At 40.6% G+C, this 25,497-nt stretch overlaps 2 protein-coding genes across 2 annotated transcripts; one reads left to right on the top strand and one right to left on the bottom strand.

Moving 5' to 3' along the window:
* Nucleotides 1-1,285: 1,285 nt before the first annotated feature.
* LOC113471759 (CLIP-associating protein 1-A-like) lies at nt 1,286-3,929 on the bottom strand. Its single transcript, XM_026831153.1, has 3 exons — nt 3,645-3,929; nt 2,541-3,200; nt 1,286-1,572 (listed from the first exon to the last, which is right to left on the bottom strand). Exons 2-3 carry the CDS (start codon nt 3,154-3,156, stop codon nt 1,286-1,288), a joined length of 903 nt encoding a protein of 300 aa, XP_026686954.1. The 5' UTR covers nt 3,157-3,200; nt 3,645-3,929.
* Nucleotides 3,930-4,110: 181 nt separating this feature from the next.
* Nucleotides 4,111-23,353, top strand: LOC103519816 (CLIP-associating protein 2-like). Its single transcript, XM_026831154.1, has 13 exons — nt 4,111-4,119; nt 4,331-4,711; nt 4,773-5,016; nt 5,100-5,650; nt 5,692-6,275; nt 6,341-6,452; nt 7,769-7,961; nt 11,109-11,286; nt 12,060-12,175; nt 12,654-13,043; nt 13,117-13,278; nt 20,038-20,392; nt 23,068-23,353. Exons 1-13 carry the CDS (start codon nt 4,111-4,113, stop codon nt 23,216-23,218), a joined length of 3,426 nt encoding a protein of 1,141 aa, XP_026686955.1. The 3' UTR covers nt 23,219-23,353.
* Nucleotides 23,354-25,497: the final 2,144 nt, after the last annotated feature.

Genomic DNA, 25,497 nt, shown 5'->3' on the forward strand with positions numbered 1-25,497 from the left:
AGCCATTACCAGGGAGCGAATCTTCTTGAGAGCATCAACCCGCTTGTTCCATTCCTGACCAGTGTCTGATATCACATCTCGCACCTAGAATGGAATAGAATAGAATACAAACACAATACACTACATGTCCAACCTCAGTGGTGTAGTGGTTAGCACGGTGGACTCTGGATCTGGAGGTTGGTGGTTCGAGTCCAAGTCAGGTCATTAAATTTAGCGTAGTTTATCAAGCGAGGAAGGACATTTGTGACAAGCAGGGGGCACGGTTGGTCCAGTGGTAATCCGCTTGCTTGCCATGCAGAAGGTCCCGGGTTCGAATCCCACCATCGACAAAAATTTGTACTCGTTTTTCGATTGCAAAAGAGAGAGAGAGAGAGAGAGAGAGAGAGAGAGAGAGAGAGAGAGAGAGAGAGGGAGAGAGAGAGGGAGAGAGAGAGAGGGAGAGAGAGAGAGAGAGAGTTGATTTGTGTAGGGAAAGGATGAGGGTTTATACTGTTTCAATAGAACTAAAGAGTCGTGCCTATTCACCACACCAGTGGACATGACGAAGAATCTTACTAGTGGAACCAAGAACCTCCATGACCGAGTGGGTATCACACTATGCTTTCACACCGCAGGTCCTGGGTTCGAAGTTTTTTCAGCTCTGAGCTTGGAGTGCGGGGTGCACTCAGCCTCGTGAGGACAATTGAGCAGAAGTTACTTTAAACGTGTAGTGATCAGTGGAGACATTATCAATGTAAAAGGAAGACTTGGAGAGGTAAAAGAATTACTAAAGGAGGTTCTTATTAATGCTGTAACATGATTTTTTTTTTTTTTAATTTTACCTAAGCAGGAGAAAAGCCCCACTTTGGCCATATCTTTATGCTGTAACATGATTTAGATATTACTAAGCTAATAATTACCTATAGAAAAAGGGTTATGGAATTGATTCAATAGTTATTCTATTCAACCATATTTCTTGGCCTACCTTCTCCGATGGCAAATGTATGGCCTTCACAATAAATTCACATCGATCGACGCTCGCCGACTACGTGTGGACACGCCTTAAGGAAATCCGACTTACCTGTGATCTCAAATCCTTAACACAAGTCTCCATAGGCTGTTCCAGAGTCTTAACAGTAGCGGCTAGGTCTTCATATTGAGGGGCAGCCATTACCAGGGAGCGAATCTTCTTGAGAGCATCAACCCGCTTGTTCAAAGAGTGAAAAGAATTACTAAAGGAGGTTCTTATTAATGCTGTAAAATGTTTTAGATATTACCAAGCTAATAATTACCTATAGAAAAAAGGTTATGGAATTGATTCAATAGTTATTCTATTCAACCATATTTCTTGGCCTACCTTCTCCGATGGCAAATGTATGGCCAAACTGAGGGCACAATTCTCACACGCCTTGTACACATCCTTGTTGGCGTCCTTGCTTCTGTTGATCACTTTGAGAACCACTAGTTCTATATAGTTGGAGAACAGATGTACTATGGCTGGCTTCTTCACCATTGAGTTGAGAATGGTGATGGCATACTCGCGGATCTGAGCCTCATCATCCTCGGATAGAGAGAGGAGCTGGTACAGGAGACCTGGAGAGATGGAGGAACACAGAAGGGTTAAATTGTGAAAGGATATAAAGGGTTAACAAGGGAAAAAATAGTATTATATTTGGACTTAGAAGTAGATCACAGATGAACACGGTTTTTTCTTCTTCTACAGCGACTACACCCTCACAGATGTCACCTTGTGACCTTATATCTGTGAGAGCAATGACTGGTATTCTTGACTCAAGAATCTAGTTATAGTACTAGCAACCTCCGTGGCCGAGTTCCCGGCAGGGTCGAAGTGTTTTCTACCATGTGTTTGTAGTTCGGGGTGCACTCAGCTTCGTGAGGACAATTGAGTAGCTACTTTAATCGAGTAAGCATTAACACAAAATTTGTGAAAAAGCTCCTAAAAAAAAATGATAAGAAAGCAAAGTGCAGTGTGTTCTTACCTTTGAAGTGTACGTTAATACTATTGGTATGCACTTGGACACACTCATGTAGTTTGGACAGCATTCATCATCCTCGGATAGAGAGAGGAGCTGGTACAGGAGACCTGGAGAGACGGAGGCACACGGAAGGGTTAAATTGTGAAAGGATATGAAGGGTTAACAAGGGAAAAAATAGTATTATATTTGGACTTAGAAGTAGATCACAGATGAACACGGTTTTTTCTTCTACAGCGACTACACCCTCACAGATGTCACCCTGTTACCTTATATCTGTGAGGGCAATGACTGGTATTGTTGACTCGAGAATCTAGTTATAGTTCTAACAACCTCCGTGGCCGAGTGGGTATGACACTATGCTTGCACGCCAGAGGTCCCGGGTTGAGTTCCCGGCAGGGTCGAAGTTTTTTCTACCATACCATGTGTTTGTAGTTTGTAGTTCGGGGTGCACTCAGCTTCGTGAGGACAATTGAGTAGCTACTTTAATCGAGTAAGCATTAGCACAAAATTTGTGAAAAAGCTCCTAAAAAAATGATAAAAAAGCAAAGTGCAGAGTGTTCTTACCTTTGAAGTGTACGTTAATACTATTGGTATGCACTTGGACACACTCATGTAGTTTGGACAGCAGCTGCTTTCGTTCTGCCACCGGCTTCCTCTCACTCTCCTTCAGTTGATCCAGTAACCTCTGCAGACTCAGATTATCCTTATCATTGTCATGTCTCTCCCTCAGATGTGTATCCCTGTCTAGCTCTGGCGCTGACATCTGACTAATACCCGAGTCATAGGATACAGAATCACCACGCTCAGTGTCTCCACTGAACTTGTGTATCTCTGCTGTCGTGCGGCGCAGGGACTTGTAGATTTCATCCGGATTCAGATTCTCGCTATTCTCCAGACTGAGTGGCGGCGTGTGATAGGCGTGCGGGCTCTGCAGACGCGGACTAGAAGGTAACGAGCTGAACCCATTCCCCGTGCCGCCCTCTGCATTACTAGCGGAACTCTTCCGCACCCGCGTCGTTATTAGCGTCGCTGCGGCCTCCTGGTATTCCTGCGGCAGAAGTGAGAAGCGGAACGTGATCTGCGGTGTATTGAGGTTGAATAGGGCAAGTATAGTATCCTGTGCCGCCTTCCGCAGCTCCGTCCCTTGCTTGATATTCTCTCCCATGGTCCAGCCTATCATCTTGCTCAACGCCAGGGTAGCATAGTCCTTACCCCCCTGACCTGGTAATGGGAATGCAAGGGAAGGGTCTGTGATAGTTGCTAGCTTAGAGATGAAGCTCAGTGCTGCCAGCTTGACCTTCGTGTTTGGTGTCTGTGTAGGATGCCCATAGTCCAGCCTATCATCTTGCTCAACGCCAGGGTAGCATAGTCCTTACCCCCCTGACCTGGCAGTGGGAAGGCAAGGGAGGGGTCTGTGATAGTTGCTAGCTTAGAGATGAAGCTCAGTGCTGCCAGCTTGACCTTCGTGTTTGGTGTCTGTGTAGGATCTGTTACCCCATGGTCCAGCCTATCATCTTGCTCAACGCCAGGGTAGCATAGTCCTTACCCCCCTGACCTGGCAGTGGGAAGGCAAGGGAAGGGTCTGTGATAGTTGCTAGCTTAGAGATGAAGCTCAGTGCTGCCAGCTTGACCTTCGTGTTTGGTGTCTGTGTAGGATTCCCTGACCTGGCAGTGGGAATGCAAGAGAGGGGTCTGTGATAGTTGCTAGCTTAGAGATGAAGCTCAGTGCTGCCAGCTTGACCTTCGTGTTTGGTGTCTGTGTAGGATCTGTTAGGAATCTGAATGCACAGTTGAGTTGTAGATGAGGCGGGAAGGATTCCTTGACCACATCCAGACTCTTGAGTATCTTCGTATGTACAGAGCCGAGTAGGTCAGCACCTTGCTTGTTCAATAATCTTGTTATCAGTAAATACAGCCAGGAATGAAGTTCATTGTGATGCGTGACAATGAGTTTTTTTAGAAAGTTTTATAACTTTGTTTTTAGAAAGTTTTATAACTTTGTTTTTAGAAAGTTTTATAACTTTGTTTTTAGAAAGTTTTATGTTTTTAGAAATTAGAACTTTATGGTTACAGATTGAAACTTTCCCTAAAAAACTTAGCTTGGAAGGTAGTACGTCTGTGTTTGTAGGCGGGTATGATTCCTGTCCGAGGTGTACTTTTTGTTTTCGGAAAGACGATAAATTAAATTTCGGGACGATAAGATTTCCATTGTTAAAGTTCCTTCTACCTATCAAACGTCTAGGGCGATAAGACCGCCGTTGTTACAATTCCCTCTGTAAAAAATATGATTATTGTAAATCAAGTTTTTTATTCAAATTTCAATTAACACGGTAACTATTATCTATGTGTTGCAGGTGGTCCGTGAGGCGTGCATTACCATTGCCTACCTCTCCCGCTCCCTGGGTCCCAAGTTCGATCATTTTGCCGAGTACATTCTGACCTCCCTCATCAACCTCATTCCGAACTCTGCCAAAGTTATCTCCACGTCTGCCCATGTGGCTATACGCTTCATTCTAACCAACACGCATTGCACACGCGTCATTCCAGTCATTACACGCAGTCTCAACTCCAAGTCGAAAGACATCCGACGCGCGAGCTGTGAGTTTGTGGAGTTGATGTTGAAAGCATGGCAGACACATCATTTGGAACGCCAAGTACCAAACCTACAGGAAGCTATTAAGAGACCGCCATTGTTAGATTGTTACAATTCCCTTTGTAAAAAAGATATGATAATTGTAAATCAAGTTTTTTATTCAATTTTCAATTAACACGGTAACTATTATCTATGTGTTGCAGGTGGTCCGTGAGGCGTGCATTACCATTGCCTATCTCTCCCGCTCCCTGGGTCCCAAGTTCGATCATTTTGCCGAGTACATTCTGACCTCCCTCATCAACCTCATTCCGAACTCTGCCAAAGTTATCTCCACGTCTGCCCATGTCGCTATACGCTTCATTCTAACCAACACGCATTGCACACGCGTCATTCCAGTCATTACACGCAGTCTCAACTCCAAGTCAAAAGACATCCGACGTGCAAGCTGTGAGTTTGTGGAGTTGATGTTGAAAGCATGGCAGACACATCATTTGGAACGCCAAGTACCAAACCTACAGGAAGCTATTAAGATACGTCTGCCCATGTGGCTATACGCTTCATTCTAACCAACACGCATTGCACACGCGTCATTCCAGTCATTACACGCAGCCTCAACTCCAAGTCGAAAGACATCCGACGCGCAAGCTGTGAGTTCGTGGAGTTGATGTTGAAAGCATGGCAGACACATCATTTGGAACGCCAAGTACCAAACCTACAGGAAGCTATTAAGAAGGGAATAGCGGACGCAGACCCTGAGGCACGCGTGTATGCACGTAAAGCGTATTGGAGTTACATAGAACATTTCCCTGAGCATGGGGACGCGCTACTGAATGCATTGGATCCGGTGTACAAGCGTGCCCTCATGTCTAACTCTAGCTCCACCACTAGTCTGTCCCGTACTGACAGTGTGTCCCGTACGGACAGTGTGACACCCGGTACATCCTCCCTGAGGAAATATTCAGGTGGTGCGAACACCACCGCTAAACCTGTGATACAACCACGCTCCTCTAGTGCGATAGACTTACAAGCCGTACAACGTGCTAAGGTACGGGCACAGTATGCAGCCCTGGCCAGACAGAAGGTAGCCGTGGGGTCTCTCCCACGCTCCCGTAAGAACTCACACCCGGTACATCCTCCCTGAGGAAATATTCAGGTGGTACGAACACCACCGCTAAACCTGTGATACAACCACGCTCCTCTAGTGCGATAGACTTACAAGCAGTACAACGTGCTAAGGTACGGGCACAGTATGCAGCCCTGGCCAGACAGAAGGTAGCCGTGGGGTCTCTCCCACGCTCCCGTAAGAACTCAGTGACTGAAGTAACACCGGACAAGGAGCGCACCAGTAGAACACGGAGTAGAGTGAGCATGTCTACACCTACCAGTAGGAGTGGTAGCCCTAGCTCCAGACTATCCTATAACTCTTACTCGCCACACCTTACAGCCCGGCCTAGACGTGGCAGCTCCGGGATACCAAGGTCAACAGATACCAGCCGAGAGTCTAGCCCGAGCCGATACAAATATAGAACAGGAGGCAGACCTCCCATCCAACCCATGACTAGACCAGTCATGGCACAGAAGATCCTGCAACAGTCACGCGAGGCAGAGTCAGCACTAGCGGATGCACTTGATCATCCTGATATCATACGGAATTCACCTAGGAAGAGTTTCCGTAACTTTGAGGATCATAGTGATGAGAGTGAGACATCCAGTCTATGTTCTGAACGGTCCTATGATTCCTACAGGAGGATCATAGTGATGAGAGTGAGACATCCAGTCTATGTTCTGAACGGTCCTATGATTCCTACAGGAGAACCAGTGATACCTATTCCTCATGGAATGGCTCACAGAATCGTATCTATCGCGATATCTGCGAGTCAAAATATTGGGAAAAATCCTACAATGCTGCAGTGAGCACCAAAGTTGTGACATAATAACACAAAGAAACTGCATTTACATTTTTACGTTAACTCTCTAAGTCTTCCTTTTACACTGATAATGTCTCCACTGATCACTACACGTTAAAATTGTCCTCACGAGGCTGAGTGCACCCCGCACTCCAAGCTCAGAGCCGAAAAAACTTCGAACCCAGGACTTCCGGTGTGAAAGCATAGTGTGATACCCACTCGGCCATGGAGGTTCTTGGTTCCACTAGTAGGATTCTTCGTCATGTCCACTGGTGTGGTGAATAGGCGCGACTTTTTAGTATTGAAACAGTATAAATAAGCACTGTTGTTAGCCCTTATCTTGGCACTGTATCCATATGGATCCATCCAAACTGCGACACTTTAATGGCGTCTGTAGACGAACCTCGTCGATATTTTTAGAAATAATAAAAAGGAACCTCTAGTGAACTTTCTGACGAACAATAGAACAGCTTACTTGGATGATCTTTCAAAGTCATAGAGGAGGAAAAATGAGGGGCCTTTTTAGTTCTATTGAAACAGTATAAATAAGCACTGTTGTTAGCCCTTATCTTGGCATATGGTATCCATATGGATCCATCCAAATTGCGACACTTTAATGGCGTCTGTAGACGAACCTCGTCGATATTTTTAGAAATAACAAAAAGGAACCTCTAGTGAACTTTCTGACGAACAATAGAACAGCTTACTTGGATGATCTTTCAAAGTCATAGAGGAGGAAAAATGAGGACCAACGGAATTTTTCTTTTTCTTCTACGACTTCTAGATCCCGAGATAAATCGATTTAAAAAATACCGGTAAATCGTGAACTTTGATGTCACGGCATACGCTCCCGTACACGATGACGTCACATCAAATGTCCCGAGCATCCCTTGCAGGCAACAAATTAATGTGTTTGTGCGCATACGTTTCTGCGCATTTCTTTCTGCTCCTCCGCAAGCGTGCTTTCATACTGGCGCTACCTAGCGGACGAAAAAACAATTGTGTAAAGTCTGACGTCACACATCTTTGAACGCTTTCATTAGAACGGAAAATAAAATTTGAATTTTCGACCTTTTACAGTTATTTTTTCGGAGTTTTGACCTCAGATTTGGATTTTTCTCAACTTTTTACATGGGAATCGACAATTTATTTATAATTTTTACCTATTTGCAACTGCTCCATTCTGTATAAGTTTGAACCTCGTGATGTTCACACAAATCACTCCATCCTCACATGAAGAATTACGTCAAAGAAGGATAAGGGTTAATCTCATTATATTTCTTCTTGCCCAGGTAACCCGCATCCTGTTCCCTCTGATCATCGCTGAGGAGCACCCCATCAACCTGGTGGCCATCAAGATGCTTACCAAGGTAATAGAACAGAACGGTAAGGGTCCTGTAGAACTCTTCCTCCCCAACATCATGCCCGCGCTGCTGCAAGCATACGAAAACCAAGATTCCTGCGTGCGCAAGTGCTCCGTGTTCTGTATGGTGGCCCTCTATAAGGTTAAAAAGTTCAAAGAGTCATGACATCAAAGTTTACAAAATTCGCAGAAATGACTCTTTGGACCTTTTCATTAGAACGGCAAATAAAAATTGAATTTTCGATGAAAGTTTTCTTAGTTTTGACCTGACATTTGAATTTTTCAAAACTTTTTACGTACCTAGGTAAGAATCGACCTTTTATTCATAAATTTCATCCAAATGCAACTGCTCCATTATAATCAAACATGGCTTCAAGTTTAGCATTTATTTCTTCTATCCATGGTCCTGTGACCTCCTCGGAGTTTTTGGCGCGAATTTTCTAAATACGTCCGCCATGTAGCCATGTTAGCTTGTTAACGTTAATCTCTAGAACGCCGGGATCTGACTTTGCACTTTTGAGTTCACATTCGCAATTTTCTTTTCACCACGCCTTGCAACTAGTGTTGGGAATAATCGATTATTTCACATAATCGATTATCAATAATCGATTATAAAAAATAATCGATTAATCGATTATTAATCGATCCCGTACACGATGACGTCACATCAAATGTCCCGAGCAAAGCTCCCTCGCAGGAAACAAAGTAATGTGTTTGTGCGCATACGTTTCTGCGCATTTCTTTCTGCTCTTCCGCAAGCGTGCTTTCATACTGGCGCTACCTAGCGGACGAAAAAAACAACTGCGTAAAGTCTGACGTCACAACTCTTTGAACTTTTTCATTAGAACGGCAATTAAAAATTGAATTTTCGACCTTTTAAAGTTACTTTTTTATTTGGATTTTTCACAACTTTTTACGTAGGAATCGACCTTTTATTAATAATAATTTTCCCAATTGCAACTCCTCCATTGGATAATTCAACTTTTTACATAAAAATCGACCATTTATTTATAATTTTTACCTATTTGCAACTGCTCCATTCTGTATAATAGGGTGGAGCGTCAGAGCACTTTTTTTTTATTTTCGTAATGTAATAGTGAAATAAAGGTGTTCCTGGTCCTAAAAACGCCAAAAATCACATCCATTTTTTTCTAAAAAAATTGGTTGATGCGCCGCAGGCACTTTGAAATTTTCAAATTTTCCAATTTTGGACCTATTTTCGCTGAATTTTCTAATTTTTTCGGTAAATCCCATTTTATTGTAATAGTGATTTATGTAAAGTAAAAAACACTAAGTTTTTTTCTATGACATAAAAAAGTCAAATTTCGAAAGCCAAGATGCGCCCCCGGGCGGTTGAAATTCGTCATTTTTCTGGAAAAACGCTAAAATTTACAAATTTTCCAGATTTTTCTAATTTTTTCTAAACGATTTTCCGGGGTCTAATAGCAATAATAAGGTACATTATATTCTCTTTTTTCAATTAATATAATTTTTTTTTTTTCAAATATTCACAAGTTACGATTCGCCCCCGACTGCAAGGAATCAGCTCCATATTGGTAGCTATTAGGTACTCTACTACCAACACTGGTCTTTGAAATGTACCCATTGTTCTTCGATCCCAGCCGAGGCATGGAATTTTATCCTCATTTATTTGAGTTTGAGATTTTGATGGAAAGTTTAATTAAAAAAATTACCTACCATCTAGGTATTTTCTCGTAAAGTACAACTTGTGTCCAATTAAAATCATGTCTAATACTCATTTAACTATAGAAAAAGTAGTTCGTGTCCCATCTTTGGTGCCCCGAAAAAGTTACCGGTCAATGTATTGCTAACGTATTCGGATGCCATAAAGTATTATTCTTTTACCCGAAATGAAAAGAAGTCAAACACTTCTAAAGAGCCTACTGTGAAAGAGATTGCAAGTGTAGTTTGCAATGATGTCATGGATGGCGACACAAAGGGAATTGGTCCAGTGGTAACGCGCTTGCTTGCCATGCAGAAGGTCTCGGGTTCGAATCCCACCATCGACAGGGAAACTTCAGGCTGGTATCTTCTCTGTATGACTAATCACTAAGTATTCTCACCTTATTGAAATGGTCCTCGACATCTCGGTTGGAGAATATTTGCACGCTAGGCACATCATCGAACGCACGCTCAAAATAATCCTCAGACACGCCGCCCGCATCCGAACTTGCTGCGGACATGGGTTTGCGCACCGAATTACTGCGCGCCAGTCGAGACAGGGAGTTCGAGTTGTAATCTTCACCACCCCCGGCGCTAGGCGCGTGCTTGGGCGGCATTTTCCTGCGAAGAGAATAGAGGGTTAAACAGATGTTAATATTCAGAGGGTTAAGGGAAATTAAATTTGGAATTTCTTTGGCAAAAGTGTTTGACATACTATCATGTATACTAAATATTGAAAAATTGTAATGAAAGAAAAATATAAACAAACCAATATAACACATGACATTACATACCTCATATGATTAGGGAGGGTATGAGATGTTGAAACATGTTGACTCTTTTCCATCAATAAATTCGTTTATTTAGTCAAGTGAAGACTTATTCTCTTCTTATTTTAGGGTTAAACAGATGTTAATATTCAGAGGGTTAAGGGAAATTAAATTTGGAATTTCTTTGGCAAAAGTGTTTGACATACTATCATGTACATATGTGAACAATGAATCCTGCGCTACCTTCCAATGAATCCTGTGCTCTTATCCTGCGCTACCTTCCAAGCTAACTAGGGTAGTTCCTAGTGATTTAGATGATTTAATTAGGCAATAGATCAGTTGCACTTACTTGGGTGATGTTTCAAAGTCATAGAGCAGGAAAAATGAGGACCAACGGAATTTTTCTTTTTCTTCTAGCTTTGCTTTTTTATCATTTTTTTAGGAGCTTTTTCACAAATTTTGTGCTAATGCTTACTCGATTAAAGTATCTACTCAATTGTCCTCACGAAGCTGAGTGCACCTTGAACTACAAACACATGGTAGAAAACACTTCGACCCTGCCGGGAACTCGGCCACGGAGGTTGCTCGAACTATAACTAGATTCTTGAGTCAAGAATACCAGTCATTGCCTTCACAGATATAAGGTCACAAGGTGGCATCTGTGAGGGTGTAGTCGCTCGCTGTAGAAGAAGAAGAAAACCGTGTTCATCTGTGATCTACTTCTAAGTCCAAATATAATAATATTAAATTGTTTCCCTTGTTAACCCTTCATATCCTTTCACAATTTAACCCTTCTGTGTTCCTCCGTCTCTCCAGGTCTCCTGTACCAGCTCCTCTCTCTATCCGAGGATGATGAAGCTCAGATCCGCGAGTATGCCATCACCATTCTCAACTCAATGGTGAAGAAGCCAGCCATAGTACATCTGTTCTCCAACTATATAGAACTAGTGGTTCTCAAAGTGATCAACAGAAGCAAGGACGCCAACAAGGATGTGTACAAGGCGTGTGAGAATTCAACTTTTTACGTAGGAATCGACCTTTTATTAATAATATTTTCCCGATTGCAACTCCTCCATTATTTCTGAACCCAAGCTGACTGAGCTGAAATTTTTCAGCCAATCAGATTTGCTAAATCTAAAGCTCACATCAGGTAGATTTGACAGGTAGGTACGCCTATCGGATCTACCTGATGAGCACACACACTATCAGATAGAACTGACAGGCGTACCTGTCAGGTCTACCTGATAGTGAGTCTTCGCAAAAGGTATGACGTAATATTGCCAGAGAAAACCCTTCAAATACCTTACAAAACCATTATAATGGATGCTGTGACGTCAAAATTTTGCGAAATGTAAAGTACAAAGTGCAAAGCCATCAGTGCAAAGTTGCAAATGACCTACTGTCCGTAGTGTTAAAGCGCTTTAAAGGAAAAAAGTGCAAAGTTTTTGGACCGCTGCTCTACACTAAAGTGGTAATTGGGCTCTACTCCTGCACAGATATTTGCCTGCTTTGCTTTTTTTTCGTAGAACTGAGAAATTTCTCTGGTTATATAAGAACCAAGTTTAGGAAAGTATTAACTATATTTTTTTATGTGAAAATTAACAGGACTAATGAAAGGCGTTTTCTATTTCGCTGAATTATTCTGATTGCCTTGTTTTATTCTGACCCAAGCTGAACAATAGATCAGTTGCGCTTACTTGGGTGATGTTTCAAAGTCATAGAGCAGGAAAAATGAGGACCAACGGAATTTTTCTTTTTCTATGCTAGCTCTGGTATTCTAACACCGCATATAGTAGCCCAAATGAATCCAGCAGTCACTAGTTGTATTCTAGATGGAGAGATGATGTGTTGGAATAAGAAGTATGGAACTTATACGACCAAGGGTAAGTTGGAAAAAGTTCGATTTCCAATGTTGAAAAAAAAAAAAAGCGTGAGTTATTCTTAGCGTATTTTATTTCGATACATCATTTGACTCTTTCCTTGAAAAATATCCATAAAAGTGGACAAAAATCGAGTTGGGTGTGAAATTGTCACTAGATCAGTTGCGCTTACTTGGGTGATGTTTCAAAGTCATAGAGCAGGAAAAATGAGGACCAACGGAATTTTTCCTTTTCTTCTACGACACACGATGAGACTGCGGCGCTAGATGCTTGCAACCAACTGGGATTCAAGTAAGTTGGTTACAATAGATCAGTTGCGCTAACTTGGGTGATGTTTCAAAGTCATAGAGCAAGAAAAATGAGGACCAACGGAATTTTTCTTTTTCTTCTACGACTTCTAGATACCGAGAAGTTTGAACCTCGTGACGTTTACACAAATCACTCCAAACTCACATGAAGAATTATGTCAAAAAAGGATAAGGGGTTAATCTCATTATATTTCTTCTTTCCCAGGTAACCCGCATCCTGTTCCCTCTGATCATCGCTGAGGAGCATCCCATCAACCTGGTGGCCATCAAGATGCTTACCAAGGTAATAGAACAGAACGGTAAGGGTCCTGTAGAACTCTTCCTACCCAACATCATGCCCGCCCTGCTGCAAGCATACGAAAACCAAGATTCCTGCGTGCGCAAGTGCTCCGTGTTCTGTATGGTGGCCCTCTATAAGGAGTTTGGAGAGAGCGTGCTCAGTCCTTACATTAACAAGCTGAGTGGTGCCAAGCTGAAGCTGCTGCAGTTGTATATCAAACGATCCCAGACACATTCGTCTTCTGTGCCGACGTCACTCTCTATAAGGAGTTTGGAGAGAGTGTGCTCAGTCCTTATATTAACAAGCTGAGTGGTGCCAAGCTGAAGCTGCTGCAGTTGTATATCAAACGATCCCAGACACATTCGTCTTCTGTGCCGACGTCACCCTGTATAAGGAGTTTGGAGAGAGTGTGCTCAGTCCTTATATTAACAAGCTGAGCGGTGCCAAGCTGAAGCTGCTGCAGTTGTATATCAAACGATCCCAGACACATTCGTCTTCTGTGCCGACGTCACCGAAAAGTAATATGTGAAGTGACCCCTCCCCCCTCCCATCTCCTGATGAGCCTGGTAGACACACTGATGGTGGGTTTCACCAATGACTTAATGAGAGATTTCACTAATGGGAGAATTTTTAATGGTCCAAAAGGAAGTTTTATTGATCAAAAGTAAGTTTTTGAAAGCTCCTCCTTTTTGGACCATTAAAAACTCCATTTTGGATCATTAAAAATTCTCCCATTAGTGAATTCTCTCGTTTGTGAAATCCACCATTAGAATTTTCTTGCGATTATTAGATTCGTGTGTATTCTTCCCCCCCACACTTCAAAGGTAAGAACGGTCATTGCATTCGCCTTGCATGCTAGAGACCTGGGTTTGATTCCCATTGGGGTAAAAAAAAAATTACATCATACAAATGATTGATTCTGTGACTGGCAGCTGGCTGTTGCAGTGCCCACTCAGCCTTGTGAGGTAAATGAGTAGCTATGTACAACATAAATGAACATAGCCAGCATCGTAGGCAAACAATGGGTGTTGCGATTATTGGTTTTAATGATCCAAAAATAAGTTTTTGAAAGCTCCTCCTTTCTGGATCATTAAAAACTCCATTTTGGATCATTAAAAACTCCATTTTGGACATTTTGGATCATTAAAAACTCCATTTTGGATCATTAAAAGCTCCTTTTTGGATCATTGAAAATTTTCCCATTAGTGAACTCTCTCGTTGGTGAAATCCACCATTAGAATTTTCTTGCGATTATTAAATTCGTGTGTATTCAGGGATTATTGAGATATTTGAAAAATCCTACAATGAGCACCAAAGTTGTGATATAATAACACACAGAAACGGCAATTATTATTATTATAACATGATTATCAAATCTGAGGTCAAAACTCCGGAGCCAGCCTAGTTAGCTTAGTTGGTAGTGCGTCTGCCTTGTAAGCGCTAGGCCGCGGGTTCGATTCCCGCCCCTGTTTCTTCACCTATTTGTAGTTTAGAACTGGCGAACACAAAACCAGGACCAATGTCGCATTCTCGCTGGCTAACAACCGCCAACAAAATTTTGAGACTCTACGTTTCAACAGAGGTTCCTTCTGAGAATTTGAAAACCTTAGCTACATTCATCATGAATGTATACGGGCCAATGTGGTTTTCTATTAACACTATGTCAACATGTTTCGATGGACCAAAAGCATGTTTTTACCATGGTACAAAGATGTGGATATCTTAATGAAAATCTGAAGAAAATTGTACTTCCCGTGATTCAACGCAATGCCTTCTATGCTCATCCTGAGAACTTGTTGATAAGTATGCTAGCTGATGAAAGTAAAGTGCTAAGAGAATTGGCATATAGAAGAATAATGAAAGTTCGTGAAGCTGGAGAGTCTAGTGAAGTAAGGAAATTCAATGTACCTGAATTAAACCCAACGGCAACATCATGCAACACTTTAATATATTGGCATGAACTTACTTTGACTGGGCCTCCTTTGACAAAGGATATGACTGCTGAAACACTCCAAACTGTGGTTGAGGTCATTACCTATTCCAGAGGTCATTACCTATTCCAGAACTACCTTGCCACACCCAGTGTGTGGAAAGATACGTGAAATTAGTTACGAATGCATCATCCAAAGCTGTAGGTTATAAAGCTAGAGATGGTTTTATTAGAAACCAAATAGAATCCCGCAAGTCAATGCCTGCTTTCGAGACAAAAAGCAACTTTGTGTAGGCTAGAGAGAATGTGTGGTGGTATAATGGTGTAAGGAAAAGGTAGGAGTTACATACCTATTTATAAAGTGTAATAGGTAGGTACTTAATGTAAACTGTAATTTCTTGTGTTTTATGTTAAATATTATTATATTTCATGTATATTTGTATAGGTATATTATATTGTTTTTACTTTTCAACAATAAATAATTACTCGTTTTTTGACATTCAAATTATTTGTATTCATTGTTCAACCTAGTTTATGAAGAAAATTACATCATACAAATGATTGATTCTGTGACTGGCTGTTGCAGTGCCCACTCAGCCTTGTGAGGAAAATGAGTAGCTATGTACAACATAAATGAACATAGCCAGCATCGTAGGCAAACAATGGGTGTTGCGATTATTGAGAAATTTGAAAAATCCTACAATGAGCTCCAAAGTTGTGATATAATAACACAAAGAAACGGCAATTATTATTATTAATTTGTGTAACCTATTTGCCCTTCTAGTTTAAAAGTTCAAAGAGTCATGACATCAAAGTTTACAAAATTCACAGAAATGACTATTTGGACCTTTTCATTAGAACGGCAAATAAAAATTGAATTTTCGATGAAAGTTTTCTTAGTTTTGACCTCACATTTGAATTTTTCAAAACTTTTTACGTAAGAATCGACCTTTTATTCATAAATTTCATCCAAATGCAACTGCTCCATTATAATCAAACATGGCTTCAGTTTGGCATCTATTTCTTCTATCCATGGTTCTGCGACCTCCTCGGAGTTTTTGGCGCGAATTTTCTAAATACGTCCGCCATGTTAGCTTGTTAACGTTAATCTCTAGAACCTAGAACGCCGGGATCTGACTTTGCACTTTTGAGTTCGCATTCGCAATTTCGCATCGCTATTTTTTTTTTTTTTCACCACGCCTTGCAACCTCGTGGTCCCCCCAAATTTCGCCGTTTAAACTTTTTTCCAGAGTTAGAGTACTATATTGTAATATTGTTAACGCAAATACTAAACTTAGGTACAAAAGATGTAAGCCTACCTATAAAAGTAAAGAGGAAAACCACAAGATATTATAAAATGCTTTGGAAATACAGTTACCTGCAACTTTTACAAGTCGTTCAGTGAGCAATTGTGTTGCAGTTGAAACCAGACAGACAAAACTCAGAAACTCGGTTGACCCTTCTTCTGCCATGCCTCCAGTAATGTATGAAGACCCTGTTGTGAACACAGATGCAATGTCCAACGAGCAGTATTTGATCTACCAGGCCAAGTTAGCGTTGAAACAAGGAGACCCGTGATTATTTATAAAAGGAAGAAGAGAAAATTCGTTTTGTTTCGTAAATTTATTTTAACCCATTCGGTTGATTTTTTCCCCTTTATTCAGCACCGATATCCATTTTCTCTTTTTTGTGCTGTTACAAATTACAATATTGTCTTTTTTGACAGATCGACACGGTATTTAGGTAGGCTTGTACTCGTAATATCGTAATCAATGGAGAAATATTCCAAGATGAAATTATTTCAAGATTTTCTAAGATTTTTTTTTGTAAAGCGCAGGAGAAATAAGGCTCCTGATGTATTTTCCCCTCTTGATTTATTGGTATTTTAGTCTCATTTTTACCAAGGCAGAAATGTTTAAAATTATTTCAAGATTTTCTAAGATTTTTTGTGAAGCGCAGGAGAAATAAGGCTCCTGATGTATTTTCCCCTCTTGATTTATTGGTATTTTAGTCTCATTTTTACCAAGGCAGAAATGTTTATATTTCGACTTTTTTTCCCCAGCCTCTTTGTCCTATTTTTTATTTTTATTTTCAGGCGAGAAAAATTAAAGACCATACTACTGACTTGTGCCATGCTTAATTAAAATCTGCTATTTTTGTCGCTATCTGAGGATAAATCGAATGTTAAAATAATTATTTATAAAAGGAAAAAGGGAAAATTCGTTTTGTTTCGTAAATTTATTTTAACCCATTCGGTTGATTTTTTTCCCCTTTATTCAGCACCGATATCCATTTTCTCTTTTTTGTGCTGTTGCAAATTACAATTGTCTTTTTTAACAGATCGGTAATACCGACACGGTATTTAGGTAGGCTTGTACTCGTAATATCGTAATCAATGGAGAAATATTCCAAGATGATTGCGTTGCACCTTTCATATTCCTACTTCTGTATATTCCTACTTCTGTCATTAATTACTTGAGCCAGTATTGACTGTACGCTATCTGCGATAAATTGAGAACGACGAACGAAGCGAGTTACTGCGTTGCACCTTTCATATTCCTACTTCTGTATATTCCCACTTCTGTCATTAATTACTTGAGCCAGTATTGACTGTACGCTATCTGCGATAAATTGAGAACGACGAACGAAGCGAGTTATCTGAGATGAATATAACCACAAACCATTAGCATTTAATACATTGAAATCAATTAAAAAAAGTGCCTAAACGGACGTGCTTGGATATATAACATTGAATTTTATCGTGAACGTCAGTCACAAATGCATCAGAAACAGTTTTATGAGCCAAATTGCCATAAAGGCAGGCTTGGATATATAACATTGAATTTTATCGTGAACTTCAGTCACAAATGCACCAGAAACAGTTTTATGAGCCAAATTGCCATAAAGGCAGTTAGATATTTCGTTTATCACATCACATGTAAACAAACACAAAATGAACTTGACAATAAGTTTGTTGTACAAATGGAATCAGCGTTTTTAACATCACAGTGACAAGCCATTGCGGAGAAGTTTCCTTTAAATCTTCTAGAAGCTATTGCTTTCTTTTTAGTACCAGATAAGCACAATGTCTGGGAAGTCGTTTTTAACATCACAGTGACAAGCCATTGCGGAGAAGTTTCCTTTAAATCTTCTAGAAGCTATTGCTTTCTTACTAGTACCAGATAAGCACAATGTCTGGGAAGTCGTTTTTAACATCACAGTGACAAGCCATTGCGGAGAAGTTTCCTTTAAATCTTCTAGAAGCTATTGCTTTCTTTCTAGTACCAGATAAGCACAATGTCTGGGAAGTGTCTTTCTGTCAGCCCCAGTGGATCTCTATTTAGGGATGGTCTTCCTTTTTTCTGAACTGTTGCAGCCGTAGTCCGATGGGCAATCCCGATGGGCATTTGTAATTGAAATGCTGTTGAACAGTGCGTTTCCTTTAGAAACGCACTTTTTGCAAACTCCGCGGTTAGTGAGCTCAAACTCTCGAGTTTCGTCTTGTCAGAAACCGGGCCTTATTCAATTCAACAAAAGCATTTATTTATACAAATGTACGTTTGTTTATGTTACAATGTTAAAATACAAATACAATACAATTCAAAATTACAAACATAATAGGTAAATACGAAGAGCAACAACTGAAATGTGACAGCTTATGTTACAATGTTAAAATACAAATACAATAGAATTCAAAATTACAAACATAATAGGTAAATACGAAGAGCAACAACTGAAATGTGACAGAGGTGGTATTCTGGTATTGCTCCAATAACAAGTAGGAGGAGGAGGAGGAGGAGGAGGAGAAGAAGAAGAAGAAGAAGAAGAAGAAGAAGAAGAAGAAGAAGAAGAAGAAGAAGAAGAGGAAGGGGAAGAAGAAGATGCCCCATTGTATTTTCCAAAAGAAGCAAGGGCAGAAACCAAACTTGATTCCGACTTGAAGAAGAAGAAGGGGAAGAAGAAGAAGAAGGGGAAGAAGAAGAAGAAGGGGAAGAAGAAGAATTGAATTGAATTGAATTGGTAATGTATTTAAACAACAATGATAGGTACAAAAGTTTGATCATCCCCTAAGCTTACAAAATTGTTCTTTCAAAAGTTCTAGACATTTTTTCTTTCATCTTCATCCTCTTCAAGTTCATCTGTGCATACTTCACCGTTCTTTTTTTCAATATTCTCAGGAACTTCTGTTACACAAATTTCACCATGGATTATGCTAGAGTCAGCGGAGGGGGTAACACTAGGGTGAACTCTTGTTGACGGTAGTGTAAAAACTAAACAAAAGAGCTTGTGGTTCTCTTGAAAAATATCTTTATCAAGGTTGATTAATATTTCTGAAGGACTTCTGGACTCTTTTTCGATACAGTTCCAGCTCGGTCTTCAACCTTTGGTGTTTTTTAAACACCTGCTGGTATTGTGAAAATAATGCTTGCAATTCAGCATTTGGGAATTGCGGTTGATACTGTTGAAACTTCTTTGTGTCAATGAGAGCTACAAATTTGAGTTTTTCACTGTCATTGAGTTGTGAAATCTGTGTTAATAGTGTCCAAGATTTCAAACTACAGGGCTCTATATTTCTTCTTCATATCAATATCAGTCTCCCCTCTTTTTTGAACTCAAACACATTGTCTTTCCTTTTCTTCAGGAGCAGTGTTTTTGTATTTAATGATACATCGGCCATTCTGCAATGGCCATACAGCAAACCCTGTATTGTCATGTTGAAATGACATACCTTCGCCATAGGATAGCTTCACAATTTAAATATTTGATTATAAGAGTATGTTGTCTCTTGGATTAGGTCCAACCATAGATGGGCTTTTAGGGAATCTCCGAAGAAAATACCTAACCACATCCAGGATCAAAGCTAACCAAAGATATTACGGTTATTTCGGACGCCACCTTGCTTATATTGAAATAAGCTTTCGGCTTTCTCAGCTATCTTCAAGCTGAGGTGGTACTTAGCACAGTCCATGATGAGCAGAACTTTTCCAGTCGGTTTGAACCTGGCGAAGTGTTCAAGCCACTGTTCAAATATATCATGTGTCATACTTCCCTTCGGGGACATTGTCACTATTGACTGAGGCGGCATGCCATCCTTGTATGTGGATCTCATTCTCCTGCCTTTGAATATTATCATTGGCGGGACAGCGTGGCCAATAGCACTAACACATGCTACCAGAGTAACATTTTCAGCGTATTCAGATCCCAACATATGAACTCTTGCGGCGCCTTTCTCGGCTACAACTCTGTTGTTTGTGCAGATTCATCTGACAGCCTTTTCGTCAAGGTTGTAAACCTTGGAAGGCTCATGCTTCAGACCATTGGATTCCATCACTTCCTCAAGTTTCAGGAAGTACCAAATCCTTACACTTCCTTCCCCTAGCAAGGCTGCCTGTGCTTCAATACTGCACCCGACTCCTATTCAATGCACTCAAGGACGCTATCCTACACATTACCTCCCTAGTGAACCTTGACATACTGATGGGTCATCTCATGGTACTATCCCAGCTGGACTGGCCACAGGAACGGTCTCTCATTTCATCTCTATGTGATAGGATACGGGACAAGGGGAGTTTCAGCTATGACTTGTTCACACAGTATCTGATTCAGATTGATATATTGGAGGAGTTTATGTTTATGGCCAATCAGAGTGATGGGGCCATTCGGTTTGAACTGAGCAAACCTACCAATCAGCAACTGTTGAGGTGAGTTGATTTCTCTCCACCTATAACTACACTTCTTTTAATACACCTTATCCCAATCTTATTTAGGGTTGGTTTTCTGTCACCCCACTACCTTTCATTTATTTGTTTCATGATATTAACTTGTCTTATTTAGCTTTTGAGCTCTGGCTGGGTTCAACTTCTGGGCTTTCCTTACACTGAGGTTGGGATGGCGACTTCTGAATAAATCGCGCCCTGCTTGTTTGGTCATTTGGTTAAAATATTGGGATTTGTCCTTTTGTTCCGCAAGTTTTTCGGAACCCAGTTTTTCGGTTATTTTAATACACCTTATCCCAATCTTATTTAGGGTTGGTTTTCTGTCACCCCACTACCTTTCATTTATTTGTTTCATGATATTAACTTGAATGATTAATCCAATCTTGTTTAAAATCTAAATAAATAAAACTGTAGATTTTGTTTAACTGTCTGTCGGGATATTTGTTCCAGTTTGTCATAACAGTTGCATCCCAGTGGTGTTCAAACGACCGAAATACAATCAGTATGTTGAAGTTCATGAGTGGTGTTGCTCGGAAGACAGAAGAGAACCACATCATGTTGTTCGGCTTTCAGTTTAACTGTCTGTCGGGATATTTGTTCCAGTTTGTCATAACAGTTGCATCCCAGTGGTGTTCGAACGACCGAAATACAATCAGTATGTTGAAGTTCATGAGTGGTGTTGCTCGGAAGACAGAAGAGAATCACATCATGTTGTTCGGCTTTCTCAGCTATCTTCAAGCTGAGGTGGTACTTAGCACAGTCCATGATGAGCAGAACTTTTCCAGTCGGTTTGAACCTGGCGAAGTGTTCAAGCCACTGTTCAAATATATCATATGTCATACTTCCCTTCGGGGACATTGTCACTATTGACTGAGGCGGCATGCCATCCTTGTATGTGGATCTCATTCTACTGCCTTTGAATATTATCATTGGCGGGACAGCGTGGCCAATAGCACTAACACATGCTACCAGAGTAACATTTTCAGCGTATTCAGATCCCAACATATGAACTCTTGCGGCACCTTTCTCGGCTACAACTCTGTTGTTTGTGCAGATTCATCTGACAGCCTTTTTCGTCAAGGTTGTAAGGCTCTTGGAAGGCTCATGCTTCAGACCATTGGATTCCATCACTTCCTCAAGTTTCAGGAAGTACCAAATCCTCTACTATAGTCTTATTTAGCTGTTGTTTGTGCAGATTCATCTGACAGCCTTTTTCGTCAAGGTTGTAAACCTTGGAAGGCTCATGCTTCAGACCATTGGATTCCATCACTTCCTCAAGTTTCAGGAAGTACCAAATCCTCTACTATAGTCTTATTTAGCTTTTGAGCTCTAGCTGGGTTCAACTTCTGGGCTTTCCTTACACTGAGGTTGGGATGGCGACTTCTGAATAAATCGCGCCCTGCTTGTTTGGTCATTTGGTTAAAATATTGGGATTTGTCCTTTTGTTCCGCAAGTTTTTCGGAACTCAGTTTTTCGGTTACTTTTAATGAGTGGAACCCCCGTACTGTTTTTGAGAGTTTTAATATATGTGACCATTTCCCCAAAAAATTCCTTTGTCTTTTCATAATTGCCCTCATTAAGGGCTTTCTTTGTACCAAAGGCCTGTATGGAATCATTTAGATCTATGCCAAAGTTGACACAGCCAACATACTTGGTTCCATCCCATTTGACGTCTTGTTTGATTGACATGCTGTCAACTATAAGAGATGTCACAATGGGACCATCATTCTCATAATTGCCCTCATTAAGGGCTTTCTTTGTACCAAAGGCCTGTATGGAATCATTTAGATCTATGCCAAAGTTGACATAGCCAACATACTTGGTTCCATCCCATTTGACGTCTTGTTTGATTGACATGCTGTCAACTATAAGAGATGTCACAATGGGACCATCATTCTTTTAATACACCTTATCCCAATCGTATTTAGGGTTGGTTTTCTGTCACCCCACTACCTTTCATTTATTGGTTTCATGATATTAACTTGAATGATTAATCCAATCTTGTTTAAAATCTAAATAAATAAAATTGTAGATTTGTCTGTAAATTGCTTAGAATCGTGTGGTGTACGTGTGTGTGATGGTCCCGTACAAAGGGCGGGTCAACCACTAGTTGAAAATATGTGTCAAGTTGAATTTGTTCACAAGTGTGTGTGGTGTACGTGTGTGTGATGGTCCCGTACAAAGGGCGGGTCAACCACTAGTTGAAAATATGTGTCAAGTTGAATTTGTTCACAAGGGTCCCGTTAGGGTATTGGAGGCCCAGATAGGACCTTCCTTAGTTCTGACCATGATCCACAGTGAACTGATCTTTGATCAGAAATGGATTGATTTTATTTTGTGTAAACCGCATTTTTCAAGTCCAAGTGTGTGGTGTACGTGTGTGTGATGGTCCCGTACAAACGGCGGGTCAACCACTAGTTGAAAATATGTGTCAAGTTGAATTTTTTCACAAGGGTCCCGTTAGGGTATTGGAGGCCCAGACAGGACCTCTCTTAGTTCTGACCATGATCCACAGTGAACTGATCTTTGATCAGAAATGGATTGATTTTATTTTGTGTAAACCGCATTTTTCAAGTCCATATGCAAAGTTTAGAAACTTGGAATTGCGCTGGTCGAATTCCAATCACCTAATTTGTCTCTTGTTCCATGTCTGTCCCCAGTCAGCGTCGCGTCACTACACGCAACGTCGACAAAGGCGTCAAGGAAGATCTCAAGATGACAATTCGACGGCAAGTAGCGCGGAGTGAAGAAGCAGTGGACGCCCTCATAGTGAAATTCCTCACACAGGAGAACATTCAACTGGTTTTGTGATATTTGGCAACGTGCAAGCCCAAGACTTCGGCTCGGAGCAAATGAGGTACTGTTGGCAACAGCGAGGAAAGAAAAGTGAAGATTGCACTCTCTTGCAGCCGGTAGGATTTTAATATGTTCAAGTTTTATGCCCGATCTTTCCACAGAGACTTTTTTGTTAGTCCAGAGTTTAGGACCTGTGTAAATCAAATGTTGTCAAAGAAAATCCTTGACAGTGTGTAACCTTAGTGGTAAGATCGGCCATTAAACATACAATATAACATAGCATGTAGATCCAGCTTCAGGCTAAAAACAGAGTGGAACTGTAGCTCATAGTTCATAGAACATTGAGCATGTGAAGGGAAACAAAAGTGGAAGCAACAAATTCCGTGTAAATCAAATGTCCTCAAAGAAAATCCTTGACAGTGTGTAAACTGTAACCTTAGTGGTAAGATCGGCCATTAAACATACAATATAACATAGCATGTAGATCCAGTTTCAGGCTAAAAACAGAGTGGAACTGTAGCTCATAGTTCATAGAACATCGAGCATGTGAAGGGAAACAAAAGTGGAAGCAACAAATTCTAAGTCTTTGAGGAAAACAGTGACAGATTCGGGTATTGAAGTCTGAATCTTATAAGAACGAGATCCATTCACTCATTCACATTTCACAGTTCACATTTCACACACTGATCGCTCTATCTCTAGAACCAAATCACATTAGAAAAAATTCTGTCTGTATGTATATGTGTGTGTATGTCTGTCCGTTATGCTAAATAGACCTTTCTATTGGTTGTCCTCTTTTCACGCAAAAATGGCTTGTCAAATTCCATCCTGATTCAAAATGTCGGCTGTTCAAAGTTATGTCTATTATGCTGCACTGTGGGACATGGCAGGGAGCGCGTAGCGCGACCGCGTGTGTGTGTGCAACAAATTCAAACCTCATAGAACCGAGAGTAATAACTCTCCGTTCCACTCTGTATTCAGCCTTACACTTTTGGTTTGGTTTAATGAACTTTGGAGGAACACTGAAAATGAGCAGGTAGGGGTCTCAGAGGCCCAATTGTGTCCAAAACCAAATGAGCAAATTTTCTTCGTGTTGAACATCGTTTCCAAATTTCATCAAAATCTGACAAGTCGTTCGGGAGTTAAGGTGAAACAATTCAAAGGCCCAATTGTGTCCAAAACCAAATGACCAAATTTTCTTCGTGTTGAACATCGTTTCCAAATTTCATCAAAATCTGACAAGTCGTTCGGGAGTTAAGGTGAAACAAAGTTTTCCTAAAATCTGAAGTGGCTCAAAATCAAATGAGACAGTTTCCATTCTCCCTGAGATGTAACCCGTGAGTCGTGTGTACGTAGTGGTGTCTCTTAAGATAGGACTGCACGCTCATGAATTGGTTTTTAAGGTTAACGCATTTCTAGTGGATAACTTCTTGATCTGAACAAAGTTTTCCTAAACTCTGAAGTGGCTCAAAATCAAATGAGACAATTTCCATTCTCCCTGAGATGTAACCCTGAGTCGTGTATACGTAGTGGTGTCTCTTAAGATAGGACTGCACGCTCATGAATTGGTTTTTAAGGTTAACGCATTTCTAGTGGATAACTTCTTGATCTGAGATAGGACATTTGCTGTTGGCTGACCCGATTGGGACAATCTCGACGTATTTTGTATAATCATCGAGAAGCACGAGGGTTTGTTGAGTTTGGACAAACGATCAAATCAGCGAACCAAACACTAGCTGGTTTGGTGAAAGAATATTTTGCACTTGCTGCATTGTATTCTTGTTGTATCTGCGTTGCACCTTTCATATTCCTACTTCTGTCATTAATTACTTGAGCCAGTATTGACTGTACGCTATCTGCGATAAATTGAGAACGACGAACGAAGCGAGTTATCTTAGATGAATATAACCACAAACCATTAGCATTTAATACATTGAAATCAATTAAAAAAAAGTGCCTAAACGGACGTCTTGGATATATAACATTGAATTTTATCGTGAACGTCAGTCACAAATGCATCAGAAACAGTTTTATGAGCCAAATTGCCATAAAGGCAGTTAGATATTTTGTTTATCACATCTTCACATGTAAACAAACACAAAATGAACTTGACAATAAGTTTGTTGTACAAATGTAATCAGCGTTTTTAACATCACAGTGACAAGCCATTGCGGAGAAGTTTCCTTTAAATCTTCTAGAAGCTATTGCTTTCTTTTTAGTACCAGATAAGCACAATGTCTGGGAAGTCGTTTTTAACATCACAGTGACAAGCCATTGCGGAGAAGTTTCCTTTA

Source organism: Diaphorina citri, unplaced genomic scaffold, assembly GCF_000475195.1.
Source record: "Diaphorina citri unplaced genomic scaffold, Diaci psyllid genome assembly version 1.1 scaffold2954, whole genome shotgun sequence".
NCBI lineage: Eukaryota > Metazoa > Arthropoda > Insecta > Hemiptera > Psyllidae > Diaphorina > Diaphorina citri.

Coding starts and splice junctions, on each gene's coding strand:
- LOC103519816 (XM_026831154.1), top strand. Junction 6,276..6,340: donor CATAGTGATGAGAGTGAGAC/ATCCAGTCTATG, acceptor TGAGAGTGAGAC/ATCCAGTCTATGTTCTGAAC. Junction 7,962..11,108: donor GCGCAAGTGCTCCGTGTTCT/GTATGGTGGCCC, acceptor CCGTCTCTCCAG/GTCTCCTGTACCAGCTCCTC.
- LOC113471759 (XM_026831153.1), bottom strand. CDS start 3,156: ATGATAGGCTGGACCATGGGAGAGAATATCAAGCAAGGGACGGAGCTG. Junction 1,573..2,540: donor TATTAACGTACACTTCAAAG/GTAAGAACACTC, acceptor CCATCTCTCCAG/GTCTCCTGTACCAGCTCCTC.